Source organism: Lissotriton vulgaris, unplaced genomic scaffold, assembly GCF_964263255.1.
Source record: "Lissotriton vulgaris unplaced genomic scaffold, aLisVul1.2 SCAFFOLD_1574, whole genome shotgun sequence".
Lineage (NCBI taxonomy): Eukaryota > Metazoa > Chordata > Amphibia > Caudata > Salamandridae > Lissotriton > Lissotriton vulgaris.
The window spans coordinates 285,001-310,979 of record NW_028249070.1 but is presented as its reverse complement, the minus strand read 5'-3'; the positions used below and the strand labels follow the sequence as shown (position 1 = coordinate 310,979).

General features: G+C 47.5%; 1 protein-coding gene across 1 annotated transcript in view; it reads right to left on the bottom strand.

The window, feature by feature from the left end:
- The window catches only part of LOC147663704 (general transcription and DNA repair factor IIH helicase subunit XPD-like), a 324,670-nt gene that overhangs the window by 225,171 nt on the left and 73,520 nt on the right, over window positions 1–25,979 (bottom strand). The window contains exon 2 of the mRNA XM_086950253.1: window positions 17,495–17,594. Coding sequence (XP_086806379.1) covers window positions 17,495–17,594 — 100 coding nt within the window. The remainder of the gene's footprint in view (window positions 1–17,494; window positions 17,595–25,979) is intronic.

Genomic DNA, 25,979 nt, shown 5'->3' with positions numbered 1-25,979 from the left:
CTCAACTAACTCATCTGTCCTCAGCTCTTGACCAAAGTAAGACTAGTACAAAAAATCCCAATTTAGCTCAAGGGAAACCCTTACCAAATAACAACAAAACCAGTAAGCCCAATTTGGCAAAAACGACTTTACCTAACAATAACACTAATCAAAAGGCCTCGCTGAAACCCATTCAAAACAACCATCATCGGCTCAGCCTAAGCCCCAAGCCCCACCGAAGACACCGAAGCCTTTACCACTCCAACCCCAGACCAATCCAAATGATCAACTGTCTATTCAACAAAAAACCCTTCCTCAGCCTTCCCTTCCCACCCCAGCACCCTCCCACCCGAAGCAACAATCGGTTGGCTTTAATAATGTCCCTAGAAACCGAAAGAGAAGGGCCCGTCCTGTACATCTTCCACCTGAGGCATCCCCTTATGTGGTAATCATGACAGGTGTCCCGGAACTCCCCCCCAGTCAAGACGAGCCAATTTGGTCACTAAAAAATAAAGTTATATACTGGTTGTCCAATAACAGACCTTTACCAACTTTTTTGGACAACAGAGTTACCACCGTCCGCAGAGTGCCATGGCTCGGCACTGTGCCCAAAAACATCCAGGGCGACTGCATCATAGTGAACTTTGACGACCCTAATACGGTTGAGCACATTTGCTCCTGGGGCGACCGCACTTCTGCTGAAGGGATAGCCACCCATAACCTGTCATACTTCTACCCCCCGGCTCCCCGTAACAACACAGGTCCCCCTTGGAGCTGGACGAGAGTGGGCAATTGGGATGGGAACAGAGACCATGGTCACTGGGCAGGTTATGGCTTTTCCAACTCTGCCTTCGGACATCCTTCCAATTGGAGAGGTCCACCATTATCCAACAGATACGAATGTTTGGATATGGTTGACTGACCATCAGTCCCCTCCGATAACATCCAAGACATTATAGGTATTCAGATCCCTACTACTCACTCTTCCAGTAAAAATTGGGTGGCAACGCCCAATCAACTTCCCTTGCCCGGTGTTGACATTGAGTCCTTCACTCCTCTGCCAAAACCATCTTTACATTTGCCATCTTCGCAGGTTTGTGCTCTTAGCTCTGCTCCTCTTACTATTTCGGAGGAGACACATAAAAGTCAACAAACTAGCTTACCTACACCATCTTGTTTATCTAATAACACTGCCTTTTCCTCCATTCCGACCCTTTGCATCTGTGATCCAATACCGCCTGATCTCCTGTCGACCTCATATACCCCTTTACCCTCAACCAGGGATCTTGCAATCATGTATTGGAACGTAGCGGGCCTTAGATCTAAAACACATCTACAGCCTTGGATCGACCTGGTTAACAGACATGACATAGTCTGTCTCCAGGAAACCTGGGCCATCGAGCCGATTCATATCCAGGGTTTTAAAACCTTTCATATGTCCGCCATTCCATCTGTTCAAGGTAGACACAAGGGCGGCCTGGCTATCTATGTCTCGAACCAAATTCCATTTATCATGACCGAAATATCCCAGGTGTCCGCAATTTTTCAAATCCTTAAGTTTACTGTTAAAAGTTCTGTTTATTATGTTATAAATATGTATAACAATGTGCCATCGGTTGACAGTGTAAAGTCATTGACGGAAATCACTTTATTTCTGCATGATCAGAAAGCTAAAAATGCACAGTCACAATGTTACTTTGTGTGGGGTGGGGACTTTAATGTCTACCTATGTAGTAATTACAACAAAGGTGTATGCGGCCTTCAAGATGAGCATGACTCTCCCATTACCCACTTTGTCCATTCTAGCCTAGGGTCAGCTTTTAACACCTGTTTATTCTCACTGGAACTCGAATTTGCGAACGAACTTGTAACACCTGCTGTCGACTTTAAGCCAACATTCCATGGTAGAGGATTGTTGTCCACGATCGACTTTATTTTGTGCTCGCAGATTCTAGGAACCAGATTAAAAAACTTTTCTACTGGCACAGACCCCTCTAGCGACCACTTTCCCAACAGTATCATTATACCTCTTACCTCTGTTCCCTTATCTAGCACTAAGCCCAGTATTTTAATGCAGCAATCGCTGGAGATGGGTCGAACTAACGGCTACACAGTAAAGTGGTCTAAGATCAACCCCAAAGAGGTCACTGAAAGGGTCATCCAACAATCCCTCCCACAAATATACACCTGTTTAGATGAGACTTCACCTCCCCAGCTGATCCTGTCTAGTTTTGCTAAGATCCTAGAAACCATGCGGCAGGAACTTACCCGCCACCACAGTAAGAAGAAAGATAAAGATAGTCGGGGGTGGTTTGACTCCGATTGTCGTAGGGCCCATAGTGCACTCAAACGAGCCCTTCATAGCCAAGACAGGGATACAGCCTTAATCTCATTTTTAAGAAGACAATATAAATTGGCCCTAAAAGCCCGTAAACGGGAAATAAAAAAAAACCTCTGGGCCCAACTCCATGAGAGCATAAAATCAAAGGACAGCACGCTATTTTGGCGAACAGTCAAGTCCCCATTTTTGGCAGATGACGCCGCTTCTTCTCATTTAGATGTGGCGGTACCTGCTGAAAAATGGGTAACCCATTTCTCCCAGATATTTGGGGATCCATCACCAATTACCGATGATATCACACCTGGGGAGGCCCGTACCAACAGTAATAACATCTACCCAATAGACATCCACTTTGATCTTGGAGACGTGAACAAAGCGCTAACGTCTTCCAAGACTGGGAAAGCCTCCGGTCCTGATGGGGTTCCCCTAGACATCTTTGTGAATAACTTTGAATTATGGTCCCCAATAGTAACTCAAGTCATGTCTGCAGTCTCTCAGGTCGGTTTAATCGATTCCTGGTCTACCTCTGTTCTTCTCCCTATCTTAAAGAAGGGAGACCGAGACAATCCAGCTTGCTACCGTCCAATTTCCCTCTTGGACTCGCTGGGTAAGGTCGCTGGGAGACTCCTCCTGGAACGCTTCCAGGATTGGGCAAAGGAGAATAAGATCATCACAGACCTCCAGTTTGGGTTCCAAGAGGGATTGGGTACGGTGGAACAGGCTCTTAACCTCACCTTACTTATGGGGAAATATGCTCGGCCTAAAGGTGGCAATCTTTACCTGGTCTATGTGGATCTAAGTTCCGCATTTGACTGCGTAATACACTCCAAGCTATGGGAGATCCTAAGCAAACTGGGAGTAGACCCCCCAATCCTGAATTTCCTCCGAGAGCTTTATTCGGATGCCAAAGCCTGCGTGAGGTTTGGCATTAACGGAGAGCTAACTGACTCATTTGGAATCACAAAAGGAGTTAAACAGGGGTGCGTCCTTGCCCCATTCTTATTCAACATCTATACTAATGGCTTGGAACAAGCGATGCTGATAGGGAATAAGGACCTCCCCTGCATAAAAGCCCGCCCGATTCCAGCACTGCTTTATGCCGATGATTCTGTAATCTTAGCAAGGACACCCAATCAGCTCCAGTTGCAACTCAACAAGTACTGCCAATATATGCTCTCCCTTGGTCTTAAAGTCAACAAATCCAAGACCTTTGTAATGCATATCGGCAAGAAAGCCCAGAAATGTAAACCCATCTATATTGAGAACACCAGATTAGATAGCGCTAGGAACTATCCGTACTTAGGAATTCTCATTGACCATCAAATGTCGTGGAAACCTGCTATATCTAGCAGGAAACTGCAGCTCCAGCGCACAACATCAGCACTAACCTCATTCTCAAGGAAGCTGGGCAAGCCCGCTCCTGCAGTAATATTGCAAATCTATCAAGCTAAATGCATGAGTGTGGCTACCTACGGAGCAGGTGTATGGGGCTACGCCCCTGTCCAAGAGCTCCAAGTAGTTGAAAATGATTTCCTGAAGTACATATTAGCTCTCCCTAGAAGTGCCTCCAATTATGGTAGCCATATTGAACTCGGTTGGGATTACCTATCTGACATCATAAGGTACCAACCGATTCTCCTTTGGCACCGTATATGGACCAAGGAGCTATGTCTCCTAACCCGGTCGCTAATAACAGACTGCCTCACTTTGACCCATTGGAAAAAGATTCCTTGGCTGTTGTACGTTTTTAAATTTCTGAATGACTTGAACTGCCTAGAGTTTTTTACAAACCCTACTTCACTCATGACCATATCAAGAAAGTCTTTAAAGAACCTATGTGTCTCGCATCTGAGCGATTTACGTTTGTGCTCTGAAATCAGCAAACAGTCGACTATCCATCTAATGTTGATCCAATCCTCATATGGCCTGCAACCTTATCTGTCTTTTTATTTGTCTATTATGATAGATATGTTTTAACCCGATTTAGATTTAACTCTTTTTACCGCCTTGTCTCATTTCCTATGCCCTCTGACTGGTCACGCGAATTGGTCTAATGTCCCTGTGACGATTGTACTCCTCAGTCTACACTACATGTAACTTTATTTTGTACCTTTTATGAAATTCCCCGCAAACGTTGGTTGGTCCCTCTGCTTAGATTACTAGGACTGAGAAGATGCAGACCTGCCCTCCTGGCACTACAATGCTTAGACTCCCCTTTTGTTGCAAAAACAGTTGCCTATTATTTAAAAGCTTGTATTAAGATCCGCTCCCAACTTGCGGCGTCTGTACAGTAAATATTATTTTTTATACTGTTGTCACTTTTGGTATCAACATAAAGAAAACTGATTTTATGCTAAAACTGACGTATTATTGTACATAGCAGCCAACTTCTATATGAAAAACAAAATGTTGTAAATAACTGTATATGTATTGTACGATTTACTTTTATGATTGTAAACTCAATCGAATAAAGTTACTTTTGATTTGATTTGATTTGATTTGACTAGCTAACCAAGGCAAGCTCTACTTGGCTTTTATGGACTTATCCACAGCTTTGGACTGTGTTGCCCACCGTCATCTGTGGAGAATAATGAAGGAGATGGGGATTGATGAGGCAATTATCTCTTATTAGACAGCTATATTCTAGGGCTGCGGCCTGCGTCCTCTACGGGAAGGAGGAGGAATGTACCAGGTGGATCCCAATCAATAGGAGGGGTTCGGCAGGGGTGCGTCCTAGCCCCTTTTCTCTTTTCACTGTACACTAAAAGAGTAGAGTCTCCCCTGCTAGAATCAACCCCAAATGTCTCAAAGATGAATGAGGCCCGAAATTCCCATCCTCCTCCATGCAGTTGATGCAGTCCTAATTGCACGTACTGGCCTGACGCTCCAGAAGCTGTTTGATATATATGTGAATTTTATGCAAAAATTAGATTTACAAACTAATAAGGTAAATCCTTTCATTTTAGTGACTGGTCATAAGGAGAAGAAAGAACCATCTTTTTATATAGCAGGGCGGAGAGTGGCACAGACCTACACGTTCTCGTATTTGGGGTTGATATTTGATAGAACGCTATCATAGTCCCATAAGGTGACAAACAGGAGCCTAATGCTAGTAAAAAATATTAGCACTCTAACTTTTAACAAAAAGCTAGGGTCGGGCGTGTCCAAGATGGCGACGGAGTAGGACGTTCCTAAAGGTCCCTCCGGCGCCACGACACTCAAAGCATTGTCTGGCATCCTCTCGGGGCTCTTAATCACCGGTGGGACGACTGGGGAAGCTCCGCGCTGCTGCGTGGACTCGATTGGTGCCTTTCCGGTGTCTCCCGGTGCTCGGAGCGAGGAGATAGCGTCCGCGGCCTACCTACTAGTCGCCTGACGTGACTGCCCCGGAGCGTGGAGTGCGGCGGAGGAGACACTGTACTGCCCCTACCGACTGCGATCTCCGACCCATGGCCCGGCGGTGAGGTTCCTGCACCGCGCATCGAGCGACTAGAGTGCTGAGCGAGTGCCGTGACCTCTGCGGCTGCGGTGCCCTGCTCGCGGCTCGGCCCTGCAGCCGGAAGCGAGGAGGCCGGCGGGAGGAGCCACCTGAGGCCGGGGATGTGAGGCCTGGTCGGCGTAGCGTTTGTCGAGTTGGGCGTTGCTGGGCCCCCCCCCGCCAAGATTAGCCGCTTGTACTTTGCTGCGGCGGGTGAGTGAAGCATGTGACTGAGGCCCTCTGGAGCGCTGCCGCCTCGATTTGCCCCCTGAGAACTCTGACCTGCCTGGGACGGGATCCTGTGTGCGGCATAACCCGCGTGCTGCCTTGAGTGCCCGGCCTCTGTGGTGCCGCTGGTTCCTGGAAGTGCGGCGCGGCCTGGATGAAGGTATGCCTGCGTAGAGGAGTGGAGCTTTGGCGGGGCACCTGCCATACGAGGCTGGGAGCAGTACTTACTGGGGCGAACTTTAGCCTGGGGATTCCTGGCCTGCTGAGCCCTTCCCCTCTTGGACCTGCAGTGCTGCCCTCTGGAGTGTGGATAGGCTGGGTGCTCCGGACTCACTGCTGGCGCCCACCTGCCCCTGACGGGGACTCTTAACGCTTCTGCTGCCTGCCCGCCCCCGAGGTGGCCGAGAGGGGGTGCTGATCCCGAGCCGCCACCTGTGTGGCCCACTGCGGCACGGACCCGGACCTGCAGCCAGCGGTACGTGGCGGTCCCTGCCTCTCTTGCTGGGGGGGTTGCGGCCTTCTCAACTTGGACCGCCCCGGCTGCCACGAGCGGTCTACCCCCCCGCCTGCCCCTAACTGGCCCTTCTGTGGGGTGATCTGCAGCTGCCGCTCCAGCGCATAGCTCGCAGGGGGAATTTGCGTAGCTCTACTGGGGTCTGGCCGCCCCTCGGATCATCATTGGGGTGGCGCCCGGTGGCTGTGGATGTCGATGCCCCTCTCCCCACTGACCAGTACTACTGCAGCTGCCATACTGGTGTCTGGATTGCCCGACGTGTGAGAAGTACTGAAGTTCTTTGCCTGACTAGAGGGGGCCCCACTTGCCCTGTCCTGTGGGGTACTACACGTGAGGTGTGTGGTGCGCTCTGCCTTGGATTCTGACCGGTGTGGTCTACCGGGGGCTGCAAGATGACCTCCAGGCTTCGAAAAGAGAAGGACAAACCGGGCAAGGATGGCCAGCCTAGAGGGACCCCGTCGTCGACCTCGCCGGGACCTAGCTCCTCGCCTAAACAGAAGGACGATGACGCGCCGGCTACCAACGCCTTTATGTTGGAGCTCTTTTCTGCCATAAAAGAAGATATCTCGGAACTCCGCTCCCAGCTTGCTTCTGATCTCCGCGAGGTGCGGAGGGACGTGGATGGCATAGGTGAGCGGGTGGCCACACTCGAGGAACACGATCTGGGTCTAGCTGGCGATGTGCATCAACTCCAGCAAGATGTGCTCAGACTCACGGAGCAGAATCTGGACCTCCAGGCTCACGCTGAGGACTTAGAGAACCGGCCTCGCCGGAATAACATCCACTTCCGGGCAGTACCATGGGAGGACGAGGCTGGAGACCTGCGGGGCTATGTGGAGGCTCTATTTCTGCAGATCCTGGGTGAGGATGACCTCCGAGAAATCCGTATGGGCATGGTCCATAGAGTGGGTTTGAAGAGGGGAGCGCGGGCGCCGGCTCCAGACATCCTAGTGTGCGTCCTCGACTTCCAACTGAAGGAGCGGATACTGCGGAAAGCTCGAGGGATTCCCACCCTGCAATTTCGGGACCATCGTCACCAGCTGTTCCAGGATCTGGCTGCCTCAACGCTCCAGAAGCGGCGTGACTTCCGACCAGTGACGGCCTTCTTGCGTGATCAAAATGTGGCCTACACCCTTGGGGCCATCCATTCAGGCTTATTTTCAGGTGGCAAAATAGGCTGGTCCAAATCAGGTCCTTACAAGCTGCTAAGGACCTCCTTGGCTTGGATGACACCACTTCCTCCCCGAGGGGTGGGAGCTCCCCTTCGCGATGGCGGCGGCGCTCCCCGTCCTGGCAAAGAGTGGGGAGCTCGGCTGCGGCGGGGAGGCCGGACCCCACAGTGGGCCTGCAGGAGCGAGGGCCAGCAGTCGCCGCAGTGGCATCAGTGACGGTGGCACCTTCGCAGCACAGCTCGTCGGCGGCTTGATCCGAGAGGGGCGACAGTTTGGTGTCGGGGGGACCTCCCCCTTCAGGTACCGTGGGTTAATATGTACTCTGTGGGAGGACACCACGGCCCAGAGAACTGGAGGATCATTGACTGTGGACTTGACCCACGTGCTTTGAAGGTAACTATAGTGGCACGCCTCTTGGATCTTTCGGTTCCTTCTCTCTTTTTGGTTTGTGTTTTTTTGTTTTTGGGGTTGGGGGGAGGGGGGGCCTGTTGGGGGGCTGGGAGGGAGTGGTGGTAACAGAGGTATGCATGTCTGCGTGGATCCCATCTTGCTTTCTATGGTATTTGTGTGGCCTGCTCACCAGGGTGGATTTTTTGATATGCCGGGTGGCTTCAGTGGTGTGGGGCTTGCCCTGCTAATGGTGGTGTCTCGGTGGCCTAGTGGTGGAGGGATGAGGGGTATCAAGTGGGGTCCGCGTTTGCTCGAGGCTGGCTGCGGGGTGGTGGGGGACGGGACTGCGCGCTGGCTGCACTGCGCTGTCACTTGTATGGTGTTGAGAGGTGATGGACATGGTTCGGTGTGTATGGACTTGCTGTGTGCCCGCCTTGAGTTGACGATTCCTGAGTGGATTGTTGTGGGTCGTCTGGAAGAGCGAAGGGGGCTTCCTGATATGTAATGCCTCTAGTCATAGGCACATGGAACCTGAAGGGCTTCAACTCCCCGCAGAAACGTCAGAGAGTCTGGAAGTACATAATTGACCATCACTTAGACGTGGTGGGCCTCCAGGAGACGCACCTCGCTCGTAAAGACAAAACCTATCTCAAGCATAAACAATTCACCCTTATTTATCGATCCTCCGCTGCTACGAAGCATAGAGGGGTGGCCCTACTGTTTCGCTCCACTCTCCATTTTCAACCTCTGGGGATCCGGAGTGACAGGGAGGGACGGTGGCTTATGGTCAAGGGTGTGCTCTTTGGCAGGTCTTGCACATTCTTGGTCCTCTATGCCCCTAATATTGGTCAAAACAGGTTCTTGCGGGACCTACTGCGGGAGGTGGGGGACTTTGTGGAGGGTGAACTCGTTGTCCTAGGGGATTTCAACTTGATCTGGGACAGAGACTTGGACTGCTCTCACCGCCAGAGGTCCGACACCAGCCTCTTTGCCGCAGACACTCAGGACATGTTTGTGGACTTAGGCCTTCTGGATGGGTGGCGTGCCCTTCACCCTCATGCTAGGGATTACACCTTCTTTTCCCACGTCCATCACTCTTATTCTCGGTTGGACCATATCTTTTTGAGTCAATCCCTGCGTGGTGTCAGTCAGTCAGTCAGTCAAATATCTTTATTTCGGTTGATTAAAACCATAAAAGCAATACACAGTTCATTATTAAACATACATACATTATACAAGTAAAAATTTACAAATATACAGATATACACATGAATGCAATTCATCTGTTCATTGTTAAAGCAATTAAAATCTGTGATACAAAGAGTAGATACTAAGCAGTACAGATTCAAAGAGGCCACCCCTGTTTCCCACTGTTCTTAATACATTTTCCCAAAACGTAATTGACAGAATATCAAACTAGTTAATTGTTCGTCTGGGTGAGTCTTAATTTGTTTATTCGCGCTGCAGCTACCAAAAAACTGCCTACACTATACGTGACCTGCACAGAATTAAGCATTTGCAAATGTAAAAGTGCAGGCCTCACCTGGACAAAGTTAAGATCTTTCAAAATTGGATATAAAAATTTTTTGCGGGCCACCAGATAGTGTTCACAAAACATCACTAGATGAAGCGTGTCCTGTGTAGAAAAACTATCACAGGTACAAGGTGGGGTATTTTCTGGGGTCCCCCACTTTGTATAGGCGCCAAGCACAAGGTGAATGAGGTTGAACCTGAACCTAAGTAAAAGTAAACTATGGTATGGTTTAGTCACGTATTTTAAGTAAGGTTCCATGACTGGGGAGATTGATAATTGATATATTGATCTCACCATTGGTTTACTAAGTTCGACCTCCTCCCTTTCTGTCTCCAACAGATTTCGGAAATGCAACTTAACCCACCCTACATCCTCTTTCCTGAGGCCCTGTGGTAATGAATACATGTCCGGGCGTCCCAGCCTCACGCATGCCGCTCTAACATACGCAAGCCAGTGTATACTATCCGCTTTATCCAAGGCCATACAGTCTTTAAGTATGAGGTGGTTCAGCGTAATCTCCTCATTTGTCCAGGTTTTAACCCATCGTAGCAGGGGGGCCATTTTTAGGAGATCATTAATATATCCCAAGCCCACTTCACAATGAATTGAAAATGTAGGGGATGACTGTGGGAGTGACAAAAGAGATTGTATAAAATTGTTTTCTATAGTTTGAATGCCTGGTGATGGTACATAGCCCCAAATATCGGCCCCATAGGATGCAATTGCTAAGCATTTTGATTTATAGATGCGGATCATAGCCTCCAGGGGTCTCGAGCCAAGTCTTTTAGAGAAATTCATAAGACCTGTGGTGGATCTTACAACCCCATTGCCCTTGAGTTTCAACTGAGGCCCCCAGGTTCCCCTTTCATCAAAGGTAACACCTAAGTAACAGAAGAAAGGTACCCTGGAAATTGGTATTTCATTACATCTAAAAGTTTTGATCTTCATAGTTTTCCTGCGGGGACCAGTTACCATGACGTGGGATTTTGATGTATTAATTTTTAAATCCAAGGCTTCCATAAAGGAGCCAAAATGGTCTAGCAGTCTTTGTAAGCCCGTGCCTGTGCGTGCAAGTAGGACGGCGTCGTCCGCGTACAGGAGGACCGGGATGGATGACCCTCCCATACGCGGAACGTCCAGGGTGGCTAGGTTCAGAGATTTACCCAGGGAATTGATATAGAGTGTGAATAGGAGAGGGGCCAGAATACAACCTTGTCTGACCCCTCTCCCTGATCTGAATTGCTCAGTACACCTGCCTTCCCTTGTTACCCTAACAGAAGCTGACAAATTCTGATGAAGATCATGTAGAAAGTTAACCAAAGTAATGTCCAGACCCATGTCCCGCAAAATAAACCATAGTTTAGAGCGATTAACCAAATCAAATGCGGAGGATAAATCCATGAAACCTAAATATAAAAGCCCCCCCTTCACCACTGTGTATTTGCTAATAATAAGGTGAAGATTTAAGCATTGGTCCATGGTCCCCCTATGTGCTCTAAAACCATACTGGAGGTCAGAGAGAACCCAACTCCCCTCAAGCCAATCTCCAAGTCTTTGTAGAATGACTCTGCCCAAGATTTTAACAGCAGAGTCCATCAAGGAGATTGGCCTGTAGCAGGCAGGATCCCCCCTGTTCCCCTTCTTGAAAATCGGAACAATAATGGAGGTGGACCAGGAGGATGGGAAGCCCGCTGAAGGTATTGCATTAAAGACGTTTGTTAATATTTTGGACCAAAATTGTGGGGACTGAATGTAAAGATCGGCAGGGACCCCATTGGGTCCAGGGGCCTTATGTTTGCTTGTATCTTTAATCGCCCTTTCTACCTCGGAGATATTATACTTCATGGTCATGGTGTTTCGGGGAGCCGCTATAACTGGGGAAGTTGGAGCCCCTGACTCAGTTTCATAGATTTGTTTAAAATGGTTAAGCCATCTTTCGTCTTCAATCACACAGTCCATATCTGTTTTCCCGTCCTCGGTGAAAAATGACTGGTTAATAATGGCCCAAAATGCTTTGCTGTCTCTCAGTACGTCTGTGGATAATAGTTTATCCCAGGCTTCCTCCTTGATTTGTTTTCTTACGATTAGCAAGTGCAAATTTATATTCCTTTCGAAGACTCACCACAAGTGCCTTATCTCTAGGTCTGTGTTTAAGTGCTTTCAGTAAGGCACTATGGGTGAGTGAGCATTCCTTATCAAACCATTTATATGTCTTCTTAATACCTTGTGAGCTATTCCTGGACTCCAAGTTCTTGGAGATCCTTGAACATATCTCAACATAGGCAGCCACAACGTCAGGCCCTAGTGAGGTGGGATCGAGGCAGACTGCCATCTTTGCCTCGGTTTCCTGCGCTAATGTTGTGAAGAAGTTTTCGGGGACAATCTTCTCCCATTTTATCCTCCTACCCTGCTCCTTAGTTGAAAGATCTCTTGGGGCAACCATACCTGTGTCTCTTCCGGTCAGGAAACAATCCAGGTCCACGGCCAGTAAGAAAGTAGCGGTCACAATCCTGTATTCCCGTGCTTTTGCTAGCACCCCAGGTGAGACACAGATGTAGTCAATGATGGTGATCTTCGAGAGGGCAGAATATTTCCCCTGTCGGTGTCGGACCACAGTCTGCTGGCACTCTGCCTGACATGGTCCCCAGGAGCGAGTGTCCACCGCAGATGATATTTCCCACCATCATTGACCCGGGACAACGCATCCTTGAAAGGACTGCGAAAGGCGGTTCGTCAATTTTTTTACTTCAATCACGAGGAAGACACCTCTATCTTTACTTTATGGGTCGCCTTCAAGGCCACCATACGTGGCAAGTGCATCACCCTCAACTCCGCTCTTAACAAGTTACGACGAGCAGAAAGGGACAAACTGGAACGCGAACTCTCCACTCTTGAACGGGCACACAAACAGAACCCCTCTAGGATAACGTTGCGGCCCCTGACGGCTGTCAGGAGCAAACTTAGAGACCACTACAATAATCGAGCGGAGTTTACTTTACTGAAGCTGAAGCGCCTTTCCTACTCCCAGGGGAACAAAGTCGGGAAACATCTGGCCCGCCAACTCAGGGACAAGAGGGAGAAGGATTAAATAGGTGGTATTCAGGACCCGTCGGGCATTTTGACACACCAAGACGGGGCTAAGGCGAACCTCTTTGGGGACTTCTATGCCGCTCTCTACTCGGCAAAGGCCCTGTCCACCGAAGATCAGGAGGAGTACCTGCGGGCGCACCCACTGCCTCAGGTCTCCGCGGAGTGGAACGACCTTCTTGCGGCCCCCTTTACAGAGGAAGAGGTAGGGGCGGCTATTAAAGCGCTGAAACCTCATAAAGCGCCAGTGCCGGATGGGTTCACCGCGCTGTTCTACCAAACCTTCGCCTCTGACATTTGTGGATTCTTGGTGCGGTTGTTCAATACCATGGGGGAAGACGGCCTTGACTTCAGGCTCCATGGCGGAAGCCGTCATATCGGTTATCCCTAAATCCGTGAAGGACCCTACCGTATGCTCCTCATATAGGCCCATAGCACTGCTTAATCTGGACGCCAAACTGTACTCCACCATCCTAGCGCATAGACTCCAGGACTTGATGCCGGCCCTCATACACCAAGACCAGTCCGGCTTCATTAAGTGCCGTCAAACACACGACAATACCAGGAGGGTGATCCACCTCATTGAGAAGGCCAACCGCTTTAGGATCCTGGCGGTCCTGGTAGGCCTCGATGCCGAGAAGGCCTTTGATCGAGTGGATTGGAACTTCATGTTCCGGACCCTGTCGGCGTTTGGTTTTTCGGCTAGGTTCCTCACAATGTTAGAGGTGAACTACAGTAGCCCCCGCTCTAGAGTCACGGTGAACGGACACTGCTCCGCTTTCTACCCACACTCCCGCGGCACGCGGCAGGGCTGTCCCCTTTCGCCCCTGCTCTTCGCTCTGAGCATTGAGCCGCTCGCGTTGGCGGTGCGGGAGAACCCAGACATTCGGGGCCTGCCCTTTACGGGGGAACAGCATAAGATCTCTCTCTTTGCGGACAATGTTCTGCTGTCCCTAGCGGATCCTGCTCACTCCCTTCCCTATGTCCAGGACGTCCTAGCGCGTTTCGAGAAAGTGGCGGGCTTTAGGGTCAACTACAATAAATCTTATATCCTCAACCTCACGCTCCCCTCGGCTGAAGTGGACCGTCTACGCCCACTGTCGCCCCTGCCATGGTCCCTCACCTCCATAGTGTACTTAGGGGTCCACTTGCCCCCCACTATTGGGAAATTGTTTGCCGCCAACTTTACCCCACTCCTGACGAGGATTCAGAGCGATCTGGCCCGTTGGAAGCCTATGTTTATCTCTTGGCTGGGACGGGTCCACGTGATCAAAATGTCCCTATTACCTAAATTGTTGTATCTTTTCCAGGCCTTACCTATCGTCCTTGAGGGCGATTTCTTCCGTCGTCTTAAATCCATGATGCTCCTCTTCTCCTCTTCATCTGGCAGGGAGGTCGGGCTTGATTCTCCTTCATCACCCTCCGGCACCCACGGAAAGGGGGGGGGCCTCCTGGATATGCACCTATATTATAAGACGGCACAGCTGCGGGTCCTAGTAGAGTGATCCCAGGCCCTCTCCGAGAAGCATTGGTTGCATATGGATCGGTCGGTGGCTGGGAGGACGATTTGGGACTTAGTGTGGAAACCCAAAGGGGATAGACCCAAAAACGCGTACATCAGTACTCCCACAACCACCACCCTGAGGTTTTGGGGCTTGGTCTCCCACGATAAACGCTGGACGTCGTTCCCGTTCCCATTCACGCTGATTCACTTTAACCCGGCTTTTCCCCCTGAAGAGCGAGAGGGTCCCTTTGACGCCTGGAGAACCGGGGGCTGCTTCGCCCTCACACATTTGTTCCATGGATTTGCACCGCTCACGTTTGCCAACTGTATGCGGGACTACTCGGTCTCGCACCTGGAGCAATTCCACCACACCCAGCTACTCCACTGGGCGCTGTCGCCGGCGGTTAGAGATGCAGCCACCAGGCCGCCCACTCCTTTTGAGGCTTTCCTCGCTAAAACTTCCACCATGCGAGGAACCATCTCCTTTCTGTATGACCTCCTTCTCTCTACTTCTATTTCTCCTAGACCGCGTTACATGGGCCTCTGGGAGGAACTCCTTGGACGCACCATATCGGACGAGGAATGGTCCCACCTGTGGCATGACATAGCGAAACACAACCACTCTTTAGACCTTAGGGAGGCCTACCTTAAGTCCATAATGGACTGGTACCTGTACCCGGCCAAATTACAGAGAATTTTTCCGGACTCTTCGGATAGATGCTGGAGAGGCTGCGGGCTGCTGGGTGATTTCCGCCATATCTGGTGGGACTGCCCGATCATCCGTCTCTACAGGGCTGAAATTCTGTCCCACATCAGGGAGATTCTGGGCTATCCTATCAAGAACTCATTGGACCATGTTCTACTAGGCCTTCGGGATCCCGACCTGGAGCATCAGACGCGGGCTGACAAAAAGATTCTCTGGTTATGTACGGGGGCGGCCAAGCTAACATTAGCAGCAGGTTGGAAGAAAAAGGAGGCCCCAGCGCTCTCTCTGTGGCATACGAGGTTATGGAAGCTGTTGAGTATGGAACGGATGGCAGATATCTTTCGGGGCGATTTTAAGAACTTTTCCTTTCGATGGGGTCCTCTGGTCCGCTTCCTCTCTAGCGGCTTACCCTCTGCTGTTTATCCGCCCTCGTTATGGGCCCTTCACCTATTCCAGACCTGATTGGCCCTGTCTGACTGACTGTATGTGTGCGTGTAGGTTACCACCACTGGGGTAAGGGGTGGGTAGGGGTGTTGGGGGTTTGGGTTTTAAAAAAAAAAAATATTAAAAAAAAGCTAGGGTCGAAACCTCTAGATGTTGTAAAAAAAGTATACTTTGCTACGTCCACCACAGTGACTACTTATGTAGCCAGTGTATGGGGACACGCGAACCACGCAGCATTGCAATAAATGAACAATACTTTCTGGAAGAAACTGGAGGGTCTACCAAAAAGGTGCTCTAATTGCAATTGCCATCTTGAGCTAAATGTTCCCTAAATGTCAGACCAGATATGCCGGACACAAATTCTCCTATGGCATTCCATCTGGAGAATTGTCTCGCAATGGAATATGTACACAGGATCCCTTGGATCATGTATGTTAACCCCTTCCCTGCTGGCCCGTTTCTGCCGCTGTGCGGTAAACAAACGAACAGGGGCGGGCCATGACGAACCCCAGCCGTCATCAGCACACGAGCACCGTAGTGCATGACGGCTGGGGTTCGTCATCAGCATGGAAGGGGTTAAAAACATTGTGAGCTCTTTGGGTTTAGAAAATATTTTCGAAACACCGAGTAACTGCTTGAACATTTTCTAAAAAAGCTATTAAAACTCACATTTTAAATTACATGTCAGAAAAAAGATATGAAAGTATTAGTACCAAATATATGTTGCAATCGTATCTTTAGGGGATGATAACTAATGAGGGGCAATCCACATATCTGACGGGAGTGACAAATCCACGCCAAATATATTTATATTATTGAGGTTCCGTGCATGTTGGGTCACCCATCAGGACTTTTTTCTATACAAGATTTACTGCACTTGAATAACTACTCTAAAGGTTGAGAGAGTTTTCTCTCTCCCTTTTTTTTAATCAACAATCGTGGGATTCACATGTGAGAGAAGATAATGTATCCAGGAGGAGGGAGTTTCTTTGTTCCTCCCTAAACTATTTTTCATCACTTCATCACCAATTTTGATGAAGTGTTGGGAGATATTGATTGATTGTGCCTGAAGAAGGTGGTCGGACCAGCTAACTCCACAGAAACGTGTCGCTACTTATAAGCACCTAATCGTATTGGTCTTAACTTGATAAATAACAGTACACTAGGATGTGTTGACTTTGAAATGACCTTATGACTTGGTGCTTTGTGTATTTTTATTGTTATTATTTATTTTCTCCCTTTTTTTATGTTATGAATATTTTCTCACATTTGCGAACCACTGATTTATGTGACAATCAATTTATTGTTTAATTGGTATTTTTTAAGTTTTTATGTATGAATAATGATCTTTTGAATAAAAGAAACAAGCATCCTAGGACCGGTTTCGGGGTTTCAGGCTCTTCAGCCAGGATAGCTTGATTCCGGTGGCATGGAGAGCACTGGACCCACGTCTGGGCATAACCATCCAACTCAGGGTGAAAAATGCAAAACAGTTGATGGACGGAATGCAGAACAATGTCATACATTCACCCCGGTACAGAGATCTGGGCCTAAATCCATCATTTTTTTGCTCAACATGCCATTCCAGTTTGAACCCAGCCATATGCAAATCAGTCTTAACCCTGTGCCTCATGGGTACACTCCAGCCCGAACAGTTCGGTCTAGACGGTTCCCATGGGGCACAGGGTCAAGACTGATTTGCATATGGCTGGGTCCAAACTAGGGTGGTGTAGTGGACAAAAGAAAAATGGATTTAACCCAGATCTTTCGACTTGGGGAGAATGTTTGCATGGTCAGTATTCCGTCCATCATTTGTTTGCTGTAACACTTAGCCTAGTGGCCAGCATGTACCTATAGACAATGGTATGATCTAGCATTCACACAAGGGAAGAGTTGACACTATGTGTTACTTTGTCATTTGAGCAATACAGATTTTCCTCTGAAACAGAGTTTCTAGATGGGAGTAATGACCCGAATAAACAATTGTTAATCCTCAATTGCTTCCTCTCTCCAGCATACCACACAGCAGATATCATCTGGGTCACTGCTCTATTGCACGCTTGCATATGCACCGCTAAGACAACATCCAAGAACCTACTTTACAGTCTTTCGATTACCTTTGCATCAAGTGTCCTCTTCAGCTCCAGCATGTAAGAGTACTGTTCAGGGTAAATGTAGTCATATGGGAACTGCACCAGCAGTCCATCAATATTCAACCTAGGTACAAAGAAGGGTTGAAACACTGTCAGTGCAGTTCAAAAGTCAAAACACTTCATGACATTTTATTCAAACACAAAATAGTATCAATGATGGTGTAAAAGAATAGTCATCCAAATCCCACGGACAACCTCTTCAGATTATACGCAAACATAACTTTCTAAGATTAATGCAGTTAAATTAGAAAGCCTAAATTTATCAACCACAGAAAACATTCTTTTAGATCAATTAAAGCTGGGAGATTCATATAAATGTAACACTGCCAGACATTCATTTGTAAACGCTCACAAAGCACTCCACAACGCCGGACCTGCATACCTCAACAAACGACTGTCCTTCTACAGCCTGAACCTCCAGCTTTGCTCTGCTGACCTCGCCCTCGCCACCGTCCCACGCATCGCTGACCTCGCCCTCGCCACCGTCCCACGTATCCTACGAACGACCACCGGCGGCAGCTCATTCTCCCACCTCGAAGCAAAGACATGGAACACCCTCCCTGCCCACTTGCGTCAGACCCAGGACCTGCTGACCTTCAGGAGATTGTAAAGGCCATAAATACTATGGTCAGCTTTTCAGGTAAAATTATGTTTGGAAACATATTACAAACTCTGAATTATGGCATTGGAAATCTGTTGTAAATTACCACCACCATTTTTGGAAACTAAAGGTTTAAGAAGCTTTGCATTATCTAATCAAACAATGCAATAAATCAAAAGATTAGGTCTATACCAAACTGTTTCACTAAACCTACGCATGTGAGTTCCTTCCCTGCAAAAATAAAGAAACAGGGTGTAGGAGGTCGGGTTAGTATATGGTGCACACTTATTTGAGTAAAGCACCGTGCACTAATCCAACCAACCCTTATGGGGATTTTAGTGGCTTAGACAACCTTAGAAAGCTCTCCAAGTGTTAGCTGTGGATAGCAGCCTTCAGGCTTATCCGGGAGGAGTATTAAGCAGCTTGTTTTACCAGATCTAATCATGTAGTGTAGGTTAAACAAAAAAGAAGCACACAGTGTATATATAAAAATATGCAATTATTATACAACACTCACTAACACATGGGTATATCTCCTACCTGAAGATATCAACACAAATAAGTAAGCACAACATACAGTGGTCATCAGATGGAGATCAAACCATATACTAAAAAGTGGAATATGAACTGTGACCAACGTCAGGACTTGGACCAGGAGACTCAGAAAAGCTGGGACACAAGGAACCACCCAAGATAAGTACCCAAGATCCCCAAAGAGACGGCGTGCAGACTGGAAACACAGCTGAGTACTCCATAGAAGTCAATAGCAAAGTCTTGGTTGCCGTTTTGAAGAAGGACCCTTCCCAGTGGACCCTGAAGAAACCCAGTGGAAGACAAAAGGTTGGAGAGTCATCCCACTCGTGGATAGCCCAGGAACCAGGACACCTACATCAGGGAAGCAGGATGCCTAGGTGCAAAGTGACGCTGGAAACAGCAGTAGACCACAATGGAGGACTTCAGTAAAGATGCCGCTGGCGAAGACTGTGCAAGAGTCCGGTGGAATCCAAGGGTGGATTCTTAAAGACAAGAACCTGTAAGCAGAGGGGACAGAGTCTATGCCAGTCGGAGGTGACCAGGAGGCACAGAAGAGTAATGCCCACCAATGACGGACATTTCAAAGAGGTTGAGAGTGAACTTGTCGCTGCAGCTGTGAGGACCAGGCGATGCTGAGGAAGACCAGTAGTCGTGTAGTCCCACGTCAGAAGGCAACACCAGACGGTCAGTGTCTTGCGGGAGCACCAACAAACCTTGGCAGCTGCAACAGGAGTGGAAAGCAAAACCTGCAAGGTCCAAGGGACTCGCCATAAGCAGAAGAGTCAGAGCAGGCACTGAGCAAGCAGGGGAGCCCACTGAAGTAGGAGAAGATCCTCGAGAGAACCCACAGGCCAAGGGCACAGGAGTCGCAAGAAGAACTCCAGCAGCTTCCCAAAAATGAAGGCCCACATTTCAGAAGACCCTGATCTTGGCAGGAAGAGATGCTGATCTTCTTGTAGCCCGAAGATCTCTAGAGTGCAGAGCCAACAAGGCGTGGCAACAGCAAGTTGCCGCAGTGCACAGTGGTTTGAAAATAGATTAGGAAGGCTATAAAAAGGTGAGCAATAAGCAAGAACGAGGCAAGTTTAAGGAGGAGATCTTAAAAGTAAGGGGGATAACCCTAAATAGTGGTAATTTTCTTTTACAGAATTTGCATTATAAAATAGAAATATTGGAAAAAAAAGAATAAGAATGGACAGTAACATGAAAATGATTCAGGCGAGATCACTTTGAATCTAATGATGGGGAGTAAATATTTAGGATTTTTTGGAAATTATTGAGACATAGGCCAGTGTTTCCTGACAAATACACATATAATAGGAGTAAGTGGAGTGTTCAGGGTTTCAAAAGTTAGGAGGATGGGGGTTAACTGATGATAAAAACGGATAACAACTTTTGATAATAGAAGCCAGGTTGGTCATGATACATCATGGATCAGTGCACACATACTATGGTGATCAACAATATTTTGAACAAAGATGGGTAATTACTATGTATAGGTGTATATATGTTGGAAACTGTATAGGATTGTGGATCTAAAAGAATGTCATATCGGCAAGCTGCCTTTTGGCTGATATAAGTACATTTTATATGAGCCAATGATAGTGGGGCATAACATAGCAGATGAGTATAGACTGCTCCATAAGCAGGTTGTAATGAATGAGTTATTAGAACCTTTCGGTAAGTTGTTGAATATAATTTGCAAGTATATTTTGGATGTTCTAAAAATAGTGGGGCATAACCTTTACAGATGACTATAGATTGTTCTATAGGCAGGTGGAAATGAATAAGTTTTCAAAACCTTTTGGTACGTTGCTTTAATTTGTATGTACCATCCTGAATTGGAATGGATTTTTATTTTTTGCTTTCTTTTTACAGCCCTGATGATGTCCCATGGGGGACGAAACACGTAGGCTGGCGGTATTGAAATATTGATTGATCTGTGTTTTGAAGAGGTTGAACAAGTGTCAATAAAGACAAGTGGCCAAGAAAGCTTGCATTGGAAATGTGGATTATTTATGGACTTCAATAATTATTGTGGATGAATTTATAATAACTGACACCAACACAAATTGGGGGTAACCATGAAAGCAGTTCCTACTTTCCAACACAGGGGTTGACTTTTAATAATATGCCTGCAGAAACAATGCAGCATAAAAGCAGATAATGCTGCATTAAAATAACGCAGATATTTATATGCCAGTATCCTAATAAAATAACCTATCTGTAGTGTTCTAAGACAACACAGATATTTGCATGCAATTGTGATTACACAGAAGGAAAATAGAAATGAATCGGCTGATGCTACCTCTGGTGTATTTTTCTAAAAAGTACGATTTCAAATTGTATGTGCAACACAGCATATCTAACACTTCATTTTCCCAGGCTTTCAGCTACTTGCAGACTTGGTAACACAATCTTGCAAGCCATGAATGGGGCAAACAGTGAATTAAGTGCTGTTACCTACACTTTTTGGCTTTCTTGTGGTAAATTAACAGAAAATTAACTGCTACAAAAATATTTGTTTCTAAACTGCAAACTGACATGTTTAGGGAGAATATGATATTTTATAACACAAAGTACCTTGATCAAGAAATGGGGGGGAGGGGGGAGGGGGGTTAATGGGAGAGGTAGATATGGTTTATTTTAGGGGTGAAGTTTCCACTTTCATGCATGAATATTGAGTGCTTTAAGCATGTTTTTTCTTTATTTACTTCTAGTAGACCTCAACTTTAATAAACAAACTTAATTTCCTGGAATACCAAGGGTAGAGGACTGCAAACACAGTTCAACTAATCACAAGCCATAGAATCCCATTAACGTATGCTTCCTCAGGACCACTTTCTCTTTCTTTCTGGGTTCCAGATGAGCTAAGTCTCATTCCTTTGATTTCTTATGGTTAAAACAGTTTTGTGTGTATTTGATTAAGTACTAACAGCTTTTTGGGACTTTTCAGATCTCCGCCATTTTCGGCCGCATTTAATTTCATTCTCGGGCAACAAGAGTGTGGAAAGGCATTTACCCACTAGAGGGCGCAAATCATGCTGAGAAACGTTTGACGTGTCACATTGCTCAGCGGGGGACGCGTGCACTAATGTAGCATTATTTGGCACCACGGGCACGCATATTGACTAGCCCAAGCACAGTGTACTGAGATCAGTTTCTGCAAAATATGTTCCAGTCCCATAATGTTAATGTCATTTTGTTGTCTTCTTTGTGTGTTTGTCATTTCCTTTCAGACCACAGGTTCCTCAAATTCCGAAGGAACTCTCACTTTTTCTGGTTTGTTCTTTTTGCACCTAATTTTACACAGAAATTTTAACTTTCACGTCCTCAGGCAAGGGTGGGCCTTAGCGCGCCCACACCACCGAGGTACACAGATTACATGGTCCTGATGAAAGCCCAGTAAAATATACACATATATGGGCAGAAACATGTCAACCCCACTCTAAGTGGAAAATACCCAACACATTAGTTGGTAAATTTCCCGACCCATATATTTTAATTAATGCTTGGCTAACCACAGAATAAAGTTTTTTGTATGGTACAGCTTGTTGGCATTTTTTAATTCACTTATTTTTCACACTATTGTCACGAAAAACCAGCTCCACAGTAATCTGGCGTTGGAGCACACCAGGGAGGCATTCGGCTTCTCCTGGTGGGCCCGATGATGAAGCATGTCACCACCCAGGGTGACGAGTGAGGGCTTCTAGAGAAATCGCTAAGTGGCTTCCTTATAGGTTGATTTCATCTTTCTCATTAACTGTGCTTTACGAAACTCTCCTCCGACGACACTTTTTCGTTGTTTGACATAATTATCCGGGGGACTGAGAGTGTCTTGTCTCTTCCCTCTCTCTCTAGTTGTTGTATTTATTTCTACATATACTACACCAAAAAGAGGTATACTGTGCACAGAGTTCAGTGAGTTCCCAAAGGTATGGCACAAGTTAAAGAAGGTAATACCTTACTCTTAATTTAGTGGTAGATGGGATGAGCAGTTAGGCTTATCAGAGGGTAGTGTGAAAGCATTTGTTGTACACACTCAATGACTGACCCAGGCCAATGTTTGTAGAAAAATATATGTTTTGTTACTTTGAGTTTTAGGACCCAAGTTGAGCTCAGTTACAGGTAAGTAGACTTTTCTGGGAAGTAATACTTTCAACATGCAGTAGAGATGCTTTTTACTCTTGGAATTACTTTTGTGCTTGTCAATCAGAAACAGTAATGTTGAGTACTTGAAACAGGTAGGCAACAGACAGAATGCAGTGCAATCCTAAGGAAGAAAAACAGCGTTACGCATCAGTAGGCAAGTACACAACTTACTTTTCCAGTCTTCGCAGGTTTTAGACTGACACAAGGCAAGAGTAATTTTCAGGTAGGTACTGCACCACTGGGGCAGCCGGGTTGGGAGTTCGCTGAGCCCAAGGCTAGTCAATGGACACTGGGGGCACGCGAAGAGGTGCGGGATTCAGTATCTGTTGCGGTCTTGGGGTTCTTTTGTAGTAGTGAGTTGTTTCGACACAAGTGTCCATGCTCATCTACTACGTTTTGTGTGCCGGTGTGCACAGGGGACTAGCATCTCTAGCCCACAGGGGGGTTCATGGAGATTGTATGAAAGCTGGAAGGCCTACGGGGTTTCATGGAGGACTTGCAGTGTTCCTGGAAAGGCAACAAGTCCGGCTACAGGTGGCAGGGTCCTCGCCAAGTTCTGTCTGCAGCGATTCAGTTCCTGCTCTGGCAGCGGTTTTCTTCTGTCTTCTTCTTTGGTCCATCAAATCTGAGGAACAAGGTTCAGAGGTGCCCTTAAATAGTAAATTTAAGGGCTTTATTGAGGCCTGGAGGCAGTAGCCAATGGTCACTGACTCCCTAGGGTGACTACACCCTTTGGGTGCCCCTGCCCTTTGGGAAGAGGGGCACGTCCCTGTTCCAATTTGCTAATTCTCCAAATCAAGATGGAGAATTTTCAAGAGAGGGGTTCACCGCAGCTCCTGGTGACCTTAGAGGTGTGCCAGGGCGAGGGGGCACTCCTACTCGGTTTACTAATTTTCCTGTCTGTCATGCCACCAAAAGAGGGGCTTGGACAGGGGGGTGTGCTTCTCCATTACTTGGTCCCTAAATCAGCACATCACAAGGTGAGAGTGTTGCTGTTTCTGCCAGGGAAGGTGGTAAGCACCTCCACCCAAAGCAGGCTTTGTTTCTGACCTTCGAAAGCACCAAGGCTCTCACCCCATGAGGCAGAAACCGGTCTGGTTGTGGCTGGCTGGCGGGGACAAGTCAGCCAATACACTAGACGTTTGGTCACTTATCACACTTCTGAGTGCATTTTCTAATAAATCCATCACTAGCATCAGAGTGGGTTTATTATGCTGATAGGTTTGGGACCACTTGTGAGTCTTCATTAAAGCCATCATTGAGCTGTGGAATTTGGGTTGACAAACTCCCAGCCCATGTACTGAAAATGGCTTCTCTGCACTTATAATCGGGAAACTGGTCTCCCTTCCCACAGCTCCAGCACTGCATGGCCGGTGTTCGAGGCCCCTGTGCCTCGGTCCTCCGCTGCATGCCTCTGCCGTTCTGTCTCTGGCCTGCTGTCTTGTGCATCTGCCTCTGCATTTGACTTTCTGCCTTTTTCTTTTAATTCTTGCCTTTTTTGCCCTGTTCTCTAATTTTCTTTTTTGTAAATCTTGCCTGTTTTTTGGTTTTTTCATTTTCCTCCTCTTTAGCCTTCTGCCTGGTCTCCTTTTCATGCCACTGCTGTCCCCGCTGCCCATATCCCTCCTGCGGTCACCAGCTCCCGACTCACAGCTTTCCCGCCCTCACCCCAACCCCTACTTAATGGCGGCCGCTGCACGGCCACGCCAAAGGCAAGCCAGTCTGAACCATTCCATGACCCGACCATCGCAAGGGACCCTGGTCCTTCGACTCGCCTGCACTACAGCTCCTCGACTCTCAACACACTCAACACTGGCAAGGGCAACCACTGCAAGCTTTCTTCACCTATCAACAACAACGACCCTTCACCTGCTGCCACTGTCACCACTGCGTCTCTCTCACCAAGACCCAGGACCTATTCCAACCCTCCAGCAACAAAAATCAAGACCATCTATGACATGGGTACTCACAAACTTTCTGTTGGGGGCCAAAATTACAGTGTTTGTGGCCAAGGGCCGCATCGGTAGGGGTGGGGTCAGTGGAGGGCATGGTCAGTGGGGGAGGGACTACAGTAAAAAAAAAAAAAATCAAACCGGTTTAAAAAATGAGACAATGCCACAATGCTGTATTTCAAAAGCAGGTGTAACTACATAGAGCAAATTTTGAGAATACATTCTTATTAGCACACAATAGCAATCTTAAGAGGCATTGCATAGCTTAATACACACTTTGACCCCAATTCCATCACAGGGTTACTTTTGGCCCACCCTTAACCCCACAATAGTCTGCAATGTCTTGCAAACGCTGAAGAAAGTCAAGAGGACTCCAAAGGGTTTACTTTTTATTCCTGGAGCAAACTCCAGGACTGCTGAGGCCAGTCTCTCCCAGTCAGTTAGTCAGTCAGTCAGTCAGTCAGTCTCTATCTCTCCCAGTCAGTTAGTCAGTCAGTCAGTCAGTCAGTCAGCCTCTCTTTCTCTGTCAGTCAAGTCTCTCTCTGTCAGTCTCTCTCTCTCTGTGTCAGTTGCTCCCAGTCAGATGCTCTCAATCTCTCTCAGTCAGTCTCTTAGTCTCTCTGTTATGTTATGTTATGTTAAAAAAATTTGGTACCGCGCACATACACCAATTGGTTTCTTGGCGCTCAAAGACCAGTGGATGAGGGCACAAGGGGGTGGGTGCAGCTAGCCATGGGCAAGGCGGAACAGATGTGTTTTCAGGGATTTGCGAAAGGAAGAATAATCGGAGCTGAGCCGGATAGAGAGAGGGAAGGAATTCCAAGTGAACGGGGCAAGAAAAGAGAAACAGGCACCACCGTGCTTCTTGCGTTTAAACCTAGGAGTGATCAAAAGATTGTAAGCAGAGGATCTGAGGTGTCGAGAAGGAACATAGGGGTGCAAGCAGAGGGAGATAAAGACAGGAGCAGAGGCAAAAAGAGATTTGAAAATAGTGCATCCCAGTTTAAAGATGCAGCGTTGCGCAACAGGGAGCCAGTGTAGGGTTTTTAGCAACGGGGTGACATGTTGGTGTCTGGGCTGCTGGAAAATTAATCTGGCTGCCTGGTTTTGCACCAGTTGGAGGCGTTGGAGATGGTATGCCGGGATCCCCACGTATAGACAGTTGGCATAGTCTAGACGTGAGGTGACCAGGGCCATGATAACAAGGGTG